General features: G+C 38.4%; 1 protein-coding gene across 2 annotated transcripts in view; it reads right to left on the minus strand.

Moving 5' to 3' along the window:
- mgll (monoglyceride lipase) overlaps positions 1 to 14,710 on the minus strand; it is a 50,150-nt gene that overhangs the window by 23,045 nt on the left and 12,395 nt on the right. For both annotated transcript variants that reach the window (XM_066698190.1, XM_066698189.1), the window contains one exon: positions 11,400 to 11,506. In XM_066698190.1, coding sequence (XP_066554287.1) covers positions 11,400 to 11,506 — 107 coding nt within the window. The remainder of the gene's footprint in view (positions 1 to 11,399; positions 11,507 to 14,710) is intronic.

Consider the following 14,710-nt stretch of genomic DNA (forward strand, 5'->3'; position numbering starts at 1 on the left):
TGTCTGTTACTGATGTTCCTGCCATTGACAAAGGATAACAGGTATTGTCTTTGAGAAGTCTGGGGGTACTGGCTGAATTTCCAGAGCAGTTACAGAGCATGGGGAGCTGTAAAATCATTTGTAGGTATGACTCAAAAATCCTCTCTAAATATCAGATGACATCAACACCTCAATGTACCTGTGTATTTCATACCTCCCAGCAAACTTCATCACAGACGCCCACCACAGAACTCACTCCATCTCTCTTTTGAACCGAGACCAAGAATCTCAGCACTGCCTGTTGTATGCTTTTGAATTTCCAGTGATGCCAAACATCCCCAAACAATGCTTTATCAGATTCCGAAATACAAAAACACCAATTATTCTGTTGCCATGCCTTCAGGTTGAACATTTCTTTACTTTTTATCTTATATAGATCTACTTGAGAAACAAGGGGAACATTTATTTCACTACAGGCAAAACGCCAGCCTTGTACCAAATGTGTGAAGTGGGCAGGCCGCCCACGGAGAGAAAATAGGCCCAGAACTTCATTAGGGAGTACTCACTACTTTAATGCATACTTGCCCTCATTCGCTATTTATTAACTGGAAAAACAACAACATGGGGAAGCAGTGTCAAGTTCCAACAAAAGTAAACCCTACAACCTCAGTATCAATCTCTTACACAACGAGGACTGTAAAAGCTGCTTCCTGAAATGCTTCAGCCAATACAGGGAAAAACTTGAAAAGCTATTAAAAAATCAGGTTTCTTTTCTCATACATTCTGGCATGCCAGTCTGAATCTGCAAGAACGCATGTGGAAAATTATCAATTAAACGAAACTAAAGAGATTTGCTTAATGCATTCTCCATTAGCCTCATCATCACATTCAGTAGAAATCAAATGAGGTAGAGGACAAGAATGCACAGGACCCAGACGTTTATACAGTCAGACAGCATTTTTCAATAGTGTCACCTTGACTTATCGATACAAAACACAAATTGGTCTACTTTTTAAAAGTAAATTAGGTAGTGGGCTGTCACAAGGTCTCAAACTCTCCACAGTCCTCTGCTGTGAGATATTTGAATGTGGTTGAGCCCTGACTGACCAGCAGTGGTAGTTCCTGGTCTAGGGCTTCAAGAGTGTAATCTATAACCACAACATTGCAGCCCAATCAGGGAAGAATCTGCCCAACCCTTCATTAAGATTTGTAAACAAACAAAACACATGTACATGTAAGTACACCACAGTAAACGTCCAGTAAAATATAATAAAGCACAGTAGAATTATGGAAAATCATCGCATTAAGCTATGGCAAGCAACAACCATGGGACGTAGTAATGTATGGGAAGCCAAATGTAATGTACAGCAATGTAATGGTAGACCCTGGCAAAAGTGCCAAATTATGAACTCTCAGAAGGCTCCAGACAAACATATTTACTGAGCCCAACATCGGAAGAACATCTCAATGTGAACAATATTGTGAAAAGAGGCCTTTCAATAATGGAGATGATTCTCATCATGTTGAGGAGAACAGCCGCCAGAGAGACCCATGCTTTCCCAGTGGAAAGACATCAAACTGGAGCACAGATTGGTATAGCATATGGAAACTAGTCTTGAACAATATGTCTTCCCCGTCTGAAAGCACTCTGCATGGCTGCCGAGAGCCACACACATCCAGACAGACGTCTTACTAAGCAGATTACACTTGGAAGGGCATCTCATAAGTCTAAGCCCCTATGAATAATGCACAATGGGCTCATCTGTTCTTCTGTCATTTAATGAAGAATAAAAAAGCAATAACCTTTCTAATAAAAAAGAAGGTACTATATATTACGTACAAAATGTAATCTTTCTTCTATATATATATATATATATATATATATAAATATGTATCAGGTTTCGGCTTTCACAAGCGCATTTACTGGACACAGGCGATCTCATTTCTGCAGTGCGTGCTTTAATAAGCAGTGCCACACTTGGCCAGGGCCCCATTATGGATGGATCGGCCAGTGGAGGCTTTGTTTCAGAGGAAGCTAGAGCTGATGGAGATGCAGGAGCTTTCTGTCTCCTCAGCATTTAATTAAACAGCAAGCAAGGCACTTTCTTCAGGCCCAGATAAATGACTTACGCTCCCTGAAGAACAAGTATGTGTCCCCCCAGCTGGACGCCTGTGTACTGCAGCTCCAGAAAGAGAGAGGTAAAGCCTCACAGATCAGGCATTAGAGAGTTCTACCACCAATGCTTTCTCCTATGTCTTAATTAGCGCTTTATTTATGTGGAAATTCACTTTACCTGACTCCCGGGAATAAAGTGTTTTAATTTTCACTAGTCAGCATAAAGATATATCCAAAGATGGACGACATCTGAAGAGTTTATAAAAATAAATGAATGCAAAGCTCATATTTCCTTAAAATATAAGCTCGCCCTGACTGTGAGGAGATGAGCGATCCTTCCAGTAATTAGGCTATACACTGAACTGCCTTCCTATTGAGGTAATAATGCAGGCACAGCAAATTAATATGATTCCTCAGCATATCCCATACATATATTCATAGTCTCCTTTATACAGAATTAATTAATCACAAACAGCCAAATGTTGTCAGGAATTGCAAGACTGAAATCATATTTAGCAAACCAGGATTTATCTCACTTGCAGCCAAACACGAGCCAATCACACCTGCACCATCATTAAACAGTGGAGTTCGCTAAACTACATTAAATGCAATCTGCTACAACATGGCTGGATTTATACTAAGGATGTTCTTCTTAAAGTGAACTATTTATGTGAATGCACAATAAAAGTTTTTTTTTTTTAATTAAATACTAGGTACATACAAAATACAATACATTTTATTTTTCCTGAGACCTTACACAACATACAGTAAAGGCAGGTATTTTTAACAGCTGAGTGCCAATAAGGGTTAGATTACAAGTGCATAGAAGCAAAGAGCTCCAATGGAAGCATTATTAACTCTTTGAAACAGCAGCAAAGCTCTCTGTGATGTCACATCCTTTGAATATTATCACTGTGGTTACAACCTGACTGCGGGCCTTGAAATATGAATGACTCTGGAATATAATGGGCGGCATGTTTTGAAATTCACCCAAGCCTTGAATGACAGTAACATTCATGTGGAAAGGCCATTCCCCACCAAATACCTTTCCTCCAACTGACTCACACTGTAGCTCATGCTTGGCTTTGATCAAGTCTTCCATTACAAATCCATTCCTACAGGAGATCACATATAACTGGGTAGGATGTTATTTTCCATTTTATGATCAGTTTTCTCTGGTGATCTGAATGCTTTTGTACTGATACCATTCCTTTCCCATCTATTTTGTCCATAATATCAACATCCCTAAAACCAATTTGAAGTATGTGGAGTCTAATACCCATCTTTTTTACAGCTGGCACAGATTTTAAAGGCTGTCAAATGAGTCAATCCATACGATTATTAAGATCATAGCAACCCAATGCTTCGGACTCACTTTGTCTATGTATACAGAGATTGATATGAAGACAAACCATAACCAATACAGTGAATAAAGTCAAACATTTATCATTATCAGCCTATCAAAATCTTAATCACAATAATAAATGAATCAGCCAACATCTGGTAGTCATAATTCTGTCCAATCCTAATGTTGCCAATTGCAGTAGTGTAAACAAAAAAAAAACAGTTACAGTAGCCCTGAATATTCTTCATATGCTATTAAAATAATGGTGTGTTTAAAAATATACTACATTTTATGGGGGCTGCTTAGCAACTAAAATAATTGATACCCTCTTTTCCTGGAAGAAATAAAACAGCAATAAAACACAATACATGGAGCCACTTAATTTATGTGCATATCTTTTCACATTTATGAGACTGGAATTGTGTTATATTTTATCCCAAAGAGAAGGAAGCCAGCTTCACCTGAAAGGCTTAAACCAATGTTATGAATAATTTTAAGTACCCCAATCAACACTAACTTTCTTCTGGTATTTTTACCACTGTTAATAATTCAGGGACTATTGTTGTAGTTAGAACTTCCCTGTGTGACTTTCCATACAAAGTAAGCATATATGAAAATAAATGAATGTATCCGAGAACAAACACAAATATGTGACATCACCGAAGCGTTGAAAGTGTTAAAATGGCAAAGGGCCACCAATAATCATTTATAGATGTGCTTCTCTGGAAACCCCAGTGGCCACTGTCTAAAACATGCAGTCTTGTTCTCTATGATTTCTGAAATACCAGTAGCAGTATCCTACTTCTCACACAGATATTATAAATAACCTGAAAGCCAAGCCCAATCATTTCATGCCAATGCCATTTTTATTACAGTAAAGGGAATTCAATGGATGACAGCACCAAGAAAGAAAATACAAAACCAAACCATTTCAAACAGAAAAAGGTAAAAGAAAATCAGATAGGAGTTTGTCTAAAGTCTTAAAAGTGAAACAGACCTTTGATAAGTCATCAAGGAAAGTTTGTGTGTGCTTTGCCATATTGACAATACTTAATGTCTTTCCATATGGGGAAACCAAATATTTAAACCACAACTCCTAAGTGATTCCTTTTGTTATACATCTGCATTGTAATCCACCAGTCCCAGGCACAGTCTGTCTGTATTTACCGTGGGCTGCAGGAGAATGCGCAGCAACTGTCATTTTTCTAGTATGTTATTTCACTGACACTCACGAAAACAAGAATCCCCTTTTGTTTCTGGCAATGCTTCATACAGAGTGAAAAACTGAAAAACATACTGACTAACTAAATATGAAAACTAAAATCATTATATCCAATAATCATATCAGGCACAGACATTGGATAAAATACAGCTGATTGGTATAAACAAATTATTTCAGACAAACATGTTCAGTGGCAGACATCAGCTGGGGACACTTCTTTAACATTCCTGGAAGTCATTAAGCAGTGGCACTTCTGTGGGCCTTATTAATATATAGGGGACTGGGTGCAGAAACAACCTTAACATTTTAAGGGGCAAAAACAGTATTTTATTAAAACATCAACCAGTTCTATGTTGAAAAAACCTCTGTGTTCATTAAAGTGTACAGAGCCCATGACACTGTATGGTCCCTAACCAAAGGGCATTGTAAAACAAAATTGGCAATCAACTGATAACAGCAACAATGGCATAAGCTGGCACCATGTTAGAAATAAGACAATCAGGAAAAGTCAGGAAGAATCAGGAGAGCAGTTTCGTCCCTGAGAAAGTACTAGGAATGATGTCTGGGTCACACGTGTCAAATGTGTGCCTACTCCACTGTCGTCAGTGGTGACCTGCAGACAAGAGCTGAAGGGTCACTCCATCGTGTCACACCACCACAAGGACCCGAAGTGTTGGTTTTGGATACGTTCCAAGATCCAACAGGGAACACATTTCAACAAAGCTACAGAACGGCTTATGAATCCTGCACTGTCCCAAACTTGAATATATTTTGAACTCTGGGACAGATTCAACTTTATGGAAAATCAACAGAATAGCTAGAGACCAGAAAAACATCTCTGTAAATCACCGAACATAAAAACACTGGAGAAACATTTCAGTTGTCATGAGTACATTGACAGTTTTCCCCTTTTTCATTTTTCCTATGTTTCCTGGAAAATACAGATGATTATGATTTCGTTATTTTTTCATTTTAAATTAAATGACTACTGCTTGCGAGTTTTGTATATACTACACATGAATGTACCAAGGGGAAATGTTTGTCATTTTGAGCATTCTTTCCTAGCAGTGTCTATAGTGTATCTGTCAAAAAATAAATAAACACAAGGCAATGCACTGGATCTCATTTTTAAAAATAACATCCCTGGCATTTTCCTCTATTTCCTCCATTATGTATGTGGACATTTTAATACTGCAACTAACATGTAATGATATTTTTGTATCATTAGGTTCAATTTGAAGAGCAAATACTCAATTGTTCAAAGGTGAAATGTATGTGCTCTTGAATTTTCATGTCCTGTTTCATTATCCAGAAAGTGTAGCCGCAGGCACTCAGACAGTTGTGTTGCAGCTGTATGAGACTACTACGTCAGTGTTTCAAATGTATTGAGGAAATGCCTTAACAAAAATATATATAAGGTCAGAGAACAGCAAACATGATTAGAAGTTTTAATGCAGAAAACAAATTTCACATATCAGGTACTACTGTAAAACATGAAAATGACAGGAGATTGGTATCACTTTAAATTCCACAGTATTTATTATGATTCAAAATTTGATTCAAAAATCTGCCATAAGGATGCTGCAAAATCACCTCGATTTTTGTGATAAAGACAGACGGCAGTCTTATTTTGAATGACAAGAGACCTCAAGAAAAATCTAAAAGTACGAGTGTGGAAAGTGTGCTACGGGCCGTTCCTGCTGAGTTTTGAAGTAGAAATATAAATATCTTATTTCCATAGAAACGGAACTCAATCGCTGGTCTCATTTCCGAGGCATCCTAAGACCTGCAGCAATGGCAGAGAGAAAGAAGTGTCTCCTCCTGACATCTTCTGGCCTGAGCACGATGCCCTGTCATTAGCCCTCAATGTCTGGACTGCCTCCCATGAGGCATCACTACAGGGAAACACACAGAAGACTCCCGCAAACTGAGGTCCAGACATGGTCGGCAGTCTCACCTCTCTCCTGGGGACTCTCACTCTCGTTGCTAGGAATTAAATCCCTGGAGGAATTGCTCAGCTGATCAAATGAAAACCCTGTGCTGAGAAGTATCCACTAGGTATGTCAAATTAAGTTCCCCACACAGTACTTGACGGGTCTTCCCTGACCAGCAGGCTTCTTAAGGAGTTTTTTTTTTTTTCATTAATTCAAATTCATGCATTAAGATGGAATAAACTCCCTTTGGGGAAAACTGCCGGGAGTTTAGAAGATGCTCCTGTCTGGAGGCACTTTGAGTCTAGTTAAAGCACTATCGTGTCTACGCAAAAGTAGAAAATGCTAACTGACTGTGGGAGACACTTATTTCCATCATCATCATTAGATATTTAAAATGAGATATTTAATGAATAATTCATACTTGAAATACTCAGAACTTCTATGCTGATTTGTGTTTTTTAATTGGACATGAGTAGAAGAGAACAGACTGCAAAAGAATCTACATTTCCCCCTTCAAAGACCTCAGTCAGTGCTGATACCCCTCTGTTTACTCTGCAGGCTTAACTTTCAATACATTGTGGTTTTAAAATAAAATCACCAAACATCTTAATTTGTGACCCCAGTCAGTATGAAGATAATCTCTCAGAACATACATTCTGGAAATGGTCAACTATTGTTGGTGACTCAATAGTTTTTCAGGTCAGATCCTCAAAACACAACATAAATCCAAAGTCTGGGAGGGAAAGGAAACATTACTTTTCCACTGCCTGACTCGAGGAACTAACCTTTAGTTTAGTATACAGGAAACCCCAAATATTTATCTGTCTTGAGTAAATACTTCCACGTTGGCTTATTTATCCACGTACCATAGTGAGTGTCAGAGAGTTTATCAGAGAGGCCAGGAATGCAGTTCAGCCACTCGCTGTGTGTACCGCCATCATACATTCAACCCCATGTTTACCCCATGACAGAGTAGTTGTGTAAAAGCCTCTGAGGAAGAGTTTGGATAGACTAGCTTTCACATGATTCACACTGAAAACATTTGGGCAACTGGTGCTACTATTCCTTTTAAAATATATGCTGTAATACTGTTATTGTCATGTGCTAATGGTGTGCATTGCTCTATCCTTGACCATATGCGTGATGATGGCCTGATTCCACTGCACCCACGCTCCTCCGCGTTCTTCTGGAGTGATAAAGACTGACACTGACACATTCTCATACAATTGGAAGCGTACAAATCATTTCCAACATGCAAAATGCAATCTTCTCATAAAAATATAATATTATGCATTTGCACAATATTAACCTCTAGGTTTCCAGCGTGACACTTACATCACATACAGAGGCCCGATAAGCTGGGAAAATAGATTTTTGTCAAGCCTCTTCTATATTTGTGACATATATAGCACACTGGACGCTTAAGTATGAGATGCCATTCAAGTCAAAATTACAGCTTATTGGATATGACATAGGCTGAAATGGCTATGGTATATGGTGAAATGGATATAATATATGGTGAAATGGCTATGGATATATCAGCTCACAAATAAAAACCACTGCATGAGAGTTATTTCCACTATCAGTGTGGTAATAAAAACACTGAAATAGTGAAGACAAAAATATATTTTTATACTTTGATAACCTACAATGTAATTTTAATGAAAGAACAAGTCCACAAAAATCTTGGTTGTGTCGAGGATTACGAAATAAAATAAATATATTTTAGAGGTTGCAAATACACCAACACACATTTTTTAATTATTTATTATAATGTTCTTTTTCTTAATTGACTATAACTTCAATAATTCAGCCATATACAACTAATCCGACCCATTTGCTGCGGCGGCTGTAGGCTACTTAAAACACTCAGAGACCAGTATCTCAATTAGCATAATGGGTAAGGTGTGCCGCTGCAAGCCTTGCGTTGCCAGTTCAAATCTTAATGCGCACCTGTGATTTCTCATAGATTATTTTATTGTATTATTTACTGAAGTTAAACGGTATCAGAGTAGAACAAACAATGATAAGGCGATCAATAAGGTTTTTAATATTAGTTGTAGTAGAGGTATTTTGTAGCAGTAGTAGGCTAGTAGTACTGTTACAAACCTGTTTCTTAAGAGAAGCTGTTGTTGTACTTTACCTAGATTGCTCCAGTAAATGCCCAGCTATATAAATGGGTAAAATGTTACAAATAATGTGATATATTGTAACAATTTTAATCTGCTAAGAAATCAAGTAATAATAATAATAAAAGCCTTATTAATCGCCTTATAATTGTTCGTTCTACTCTGATACCATTTAACGCCAGTAAATTATATATATATATATATATATATATATATATATATATATATATATATATATATATATATAATAAAATTAAAAAATCTATATATAACAAATAACAAGTGCACATCAGGATTCGAACCGAGATCGCAGCGGCGCACCTTTAACACTGTGCTACTGAGATAATTTGCTCTGTATGTTTTAAAGTAGCCTACAGCCGCCGCAGCCAACTAATTAGTTGTAAATGGCTGAATTGTTGGAGTTATAGTCTCAAATAAACGTATCAATTAAGAAAAAGAACATTATAATTAAGATTTTTTTTAATGTTGTATGTATACATTGTAACACTTTGGATGAATCGCTACACTATATTTGCAAAATCTAAAATGTATTTATTTTATTATTTTGTAATTCTCAGCGCAACCAAGATTTTTGTGGATTTGTTCGTTCATTAAAATTATGTTGTAGGTTACCAAAGTATAAAGATATATTTTTGTCTTCACTATTTCAGTGTTTTTATTACCACGCATATCCAAAAACGGGCTAATATAATTAGTGTTTACAGGTCCCTGCAATTCTCTCGCCTTTGCTTCAATCCAGTTATTTAGTGTGCTCAAACAAAACTGGTGTGCTTGAAACTGGATTTACTTTTGTGTGCAGATGTTACACAGACAATATCCATCATGTCATGGAACTGCAGGCAAGTGGTCTTGGCTGAATGTCAAGACATGTCAGCGCTTTCCACTGGGGAGGGCTGTGCTACTCTGGGGGAGTTCAAAGTGCTTCGACCATTGAAACAAACTGTGGCTTCTCAACTCAGAGGCAGCAAAGTGGACCTCAAGACATAGATAGTTATTCAAGTTACAGGAAACCCAGCCTAACTAGCACCGCAGCCTCCTGTGAGCAATGGAAAAAAACACACTGAGGGGAAAAAAAGCAAACATATATTTTTGTTTACTGTAAACCATCACTTTCACTGGCTCAACATACAAACCACTAAGGAGCACAAGAAGCAGTGTTAAATTTCTTCTGCATTAAAATGCACAGAAAGAGTGAAGGCAGCTAAATTCACCCACAGGCTAAAAATGATCACTTTCAACTCATTTCACTGACATGAAATGATTAAGCAGAAGATAAATATGAAGATGTAGAAATGCAACAACAATGAGTGCTTATCGCTAAACAGCCCTAAATCTGCCAATGGGAAACCATGTCTTTGTTGTAGCTGTTGCCTGGTAACCTTTAGTAAGGCATCTGTACTGAACAAAAAACAGAGCAGTCTTGCCGGGTGAGGAGGTAACTGTCCTTTTAAGAGAGACATCTGACATCACTGCTGCATTTCATCGTTTTCACATGAGGAAAAAACCCCACTTGACCCAGTTGCGTTGAGTGCCCTATTTTCTTTGAGTGTGTGTGTGAGGGAGATTCATTCCTTCCATATTTGTGAAATGAAAACTCAGATGCCTCTCAATCTGACTACACTGTTTAAACTGCAAAACCCTGCAGATACTACATTCTTGCATACAATAAGTCAGCAATGTTTCTTTTTGAGGTGTGACCTGATATAAGATCACAGACCTTAGCTAAAGGAGTCGAGAATTAATCTTTGTTTTCCTTTCTCCGAAAGTGGTGTGAACACAACGCAATATGTCTACCGAGCCACGAGACAGAGCATAATTCACACAATACCACGCACTTATAAATGGTTACAGTTCTGGGATGTGTAGCACCCACCCCTGCACAGCTCCAGGGAGGCACAACTGCCAGTTACTGAGACAGGAAACATGGAAGTGTACCCAGAGCAATAAACTTGTGTCAGACGTCACGAAGCCACCCGTTTCCTAATCCTCAGCTATAAAATGATATCCGCTCCTCACTGTGGACTTAGAAAAGCTGTGCTGGTACTGTTCCATCTGTCTTTTCTCCTTTCTTAACAAAGAAAAGGCAGAAACAGAGCCATTAACACAAGGCCTAATGAGGTAATTTCCAGTAATTCACATGAAGTTTAGTAGGGATTCAAAAAATAATGATATACATATATAATACACACACACACACACACACACACACACATATATATGTGTGTGTGTGTGTGTATTATATATATATATGTTACACAAACACACAATACGTGTCAAAAGCGTTGAAACCACTGAACTGTAATGTCTATATAAGTAAAAAAACAGGAAGAAAGTGAAATCTTGAAAAATGATCATATCAAAATAAAATATAGTGGCTTAAAGATGTTTTTATCTGAAATGTTTATTGAAGGAACATAAAATGAAGTGTTTAGCCAGAAATACTTTGGTCGAGCTTGCTTTGCAATAATCATCTTACTGGGGCTAATTACAGGGTATGTTCGGCGTTAGAGAGGATGCACGTGGTGCAGAAGGGAGCTTCCCAGGTCAGGATGTTGTGTGCTGTGTTCAGTGGGAATGTGTGACGGTTGTTCTAAGGGAGTGTGTCAGGGCTGTGGCTGGGTCGGGGGTTGTTGGGGGGGTGCCAGATACTCACGGTGGTCGTGTGCAAAAACCAGCAGGGAGTGTTCAGCCAGCATCTGGGCCAGGTCGCTGTAGCCGCCACAGTGTTCCCCCGCCCCGTGCACAATGAAGAGCAGCCCTCTGAAAGTAGGTCAAAGGTAAGGGGAAAACGATCAGCTGGTTTTCACAGGGAGATCATCTTACCCCACAGCTACCGCAGCACCCCATCATCCTGTGCCAGCCAGCAGGATCTACCCACACCGGGCCTAGCCATCGTCACAACACACTCACCGCCACCCTGCTTAGAGATTTGGTTTCTCCTCATAAGACAGAAACTATGAAGTACAGAAAGAAGCAAAACATAAAACATCTGAAGGTGCTAATTAAAAAGTCCATCTGAGAAGATGATAGGTTTCATTTTGAGTGTGCAAAACCCACCCCGGCTCTATGGACAATGCTCTGGTCAGAGAAAGAACACATTTGGACTCTATTTCTCAGAACTAGAAGGCTCAAACAATAAGAGTCATCACCACATCTCCCACTCAGCAACAGTAAACACGCTGCTACACAATGATCTGGATATTGAAATAATGCTGCAAAATAAATATGAAAAAACTTGACATCGGTGCTTAGCTGAAGCTGGACAGTATGTGTATTTGCATGTAAGCTGTGTATTTAAACAGCTGTTGTTTCAAAGAATGCCTGAATAAGGGCCAGAAATATCATTCTACATTTGAACTTGACATGACATTTCTGAGGGGGAATTTTCACTTCTTTAAATCTTGGTATACTCCACTAGGTTGTTCCTGTTTTGCACTGTCGATTGACTGTTCTTGCCTTGCTCATTACGATACAAAACTTGACGCTTGATCAGAAAACAAGGGTTAGAAATTCCAGCGGTGACTCATCATCATACCTACAGTCAAAATGGAAGTCAGAGATGATCATGGTGGACAACAAAGGTAATTCCACCAGAACTATATTTAATCGCCCCGTGACAACAAAAGTAAAACCGACACTGAAACAAGTTCTGTTACACATTGCGACCACAGAGCTCTCCGATCGATGCACCCGAAACCACTCGTACTGTGTGGTTTTGACTGATTGCCTCATCATGAAAAGGAGGGGGCAGTCCGTGAAGATGTTTATTAAAAAGACTAGCCGCCGTTCTGTGGGAGGGTGTGGGAAAGAACTGGAGATGCTATCTGTAAGAAACGTGTGTATATTCTGCTTATGCAAATGATGCTCATTGCTGTGTGTCAATTATTCTGAAAAAATAGAGCAGATTTGAAAACAGAATATTAAATTCAACTGCAGGTAAAACCCAGTATAGATAAGCACGTTCTCAGGAACCATTTTTGATATTGTCAAGCAACACACAACACAAAGAGGGGCTGCATTGAGAATTTCACTAAAGCTTTCTCAAAGGAGGAAGTGCAGTAAATAATCATTTGAATTACAGGAATTTAATAATAATAATAAAATAATAATCATTAAAAAAGTATATATTTGTAGGATATATTCCTAGGTTTTGAGTGGCTTTCCTGCTGCTCAAACTTTTAAACATGAAATAGTGTTTGCAACAATAAGATTATTTTTTGCTGCAGCAGTCAACCGTGTCCCTTAGAACTGGCTGTCTTGCAAAGTCACATAAATAGATAACTCATGCATGTTTGTTTATATTTTTCTATGGTAGTGTTTCCATACATAGGCTGGGCTTTACAGACAGCATATAACCTTAAGTGTACCATGAGATCTCGTCTCTCGGGGTGTTGTATGTAAAGAAGAAGAGAGAGTTCTTTACTTGTCAGTCTAATGTCTGGCTATTATTATTACATGCTTTATAGAGGACCACTTAGTAAATAAAATTGCATGAGTCAAAACAAAGGGATTACTCATACTGTTATAGTCATCTTTTAGTGAGCCAAGTGTTTTTCTTCTCCGATCTAGGGAAACACTGGTCTTTACTGGCTGAGTTCAGTACAGTCCTGTTATCTACCTCATCCTTCAGCATTTAACAGATTTATAAATATCAAGTTCAGCGCTGTTTAAGCCCTGTACTGCTGCCTTTCATGGAAAGTCTTTCCTCTGTAACTTGTCCCCAACAGAGTCCTATTGCATCTGTAGGATTTTAAATTTTTGTAAAACCAGAAAAGAAAAAACATTGTGTTCAGTTCTGTGGTACAAATTGTACAAATTAATTTTCTAATGTATTTTACTTTATGCTCTACTTAAAGTGAACCAGACAAGCATGCAAAAGGAAACCAAAGCCTTAAAAGAACAACTAATTTGTAGATATTAACACACTGGTAATTAAAATGTGCTGCCGAACATATATGACTTTAATTAACATTAAATATAGATCTTGGGAAATAGTCAATGGGAGCTGTCGTTTCTACATGTGTCTAACATTTATTATGAAAACAATTCTCTACTGCTGGTTACAAGACTAACATTATCAAAGCAAGTGCCACAACATAGTGCCCCGCACACTACTATCAAAGATGTGTCTTTATACCATTTGTGTGTGTATCTGTTCCTTGAGAATGTGCCACAGCACAAACTGTGAACATTCGGGCTGTGGGAAGAGACAAACACATAAAAGCAGCCGAATAAACAAGTATTTTGCCATTTACATTAGCAAAAGTAAATACCATAAAGGAAATACATAAATAAATACATCAACATGCGACAAGCTTCCCCAGGCTAGCGAACTCAGAACTCCCAGGCTGGGACTGAACTCACTTAACCTGTGGCCTTGTGTGTGGACTGAGAAATAAAGCAAATAGTGTCAATTATCCTGGAGCCTCTTCCTCTGGGATCTGACCCACTCTTCAAAGAGGTATTATAACCAATCGCATTGAGAGGGAGACTGGCGGTGGGTCGCAGTGCATTCACTCCATGCTAAGAGACAGAGCTCCCTGGGGTTTATTCCATCAGGACAAACAGCTCCCACTGGCTTCACTTCCAGCATAGCTGCAAGGCTCTTCTGCTTATTCTTCAGGAGATGACTACCCAATGGTGGTCTTGAGAAGTGTTTTCTCACAGCCTTGTTAGACAAAAGGTCATGTTAACCCTTTGGCAGTTTTTCCATGGTTTTAGTATGCCCTTACCACGTATCATGGTTTACTATACCAAGCTTTATTTTGCTTTCCAACACTTTGCTGTGGTTTCTCAATGTTGTACTACATAAAAGTTTTATAAATTACAAGCCAGTCAATGCTTTCAATCCTCAGGTGCTCCCGCGGTCCACAGATTACAGGAACTCCACTGACCAGCAAGGCATACACAATGTTTGTAATATTTTAAGCAGTTTGTTATATGGAAAATTACAATGTCTGAGAT

Source organism: Amia ocellicauda, chromosome 3 (genome assembly GCF_036373705.1).
Source record: "Amia ocellicauda isolate fAmiCal2 chromosome 3, fAmiCal2.hap1, whole genome shotgun sequence".
Classification (NCBI taxonomy): Eukaryota; Metazoa; Chordata; class Actinopteri; order Amiiformes; family Amiidae; genus Amia; species Amia ocellicauda.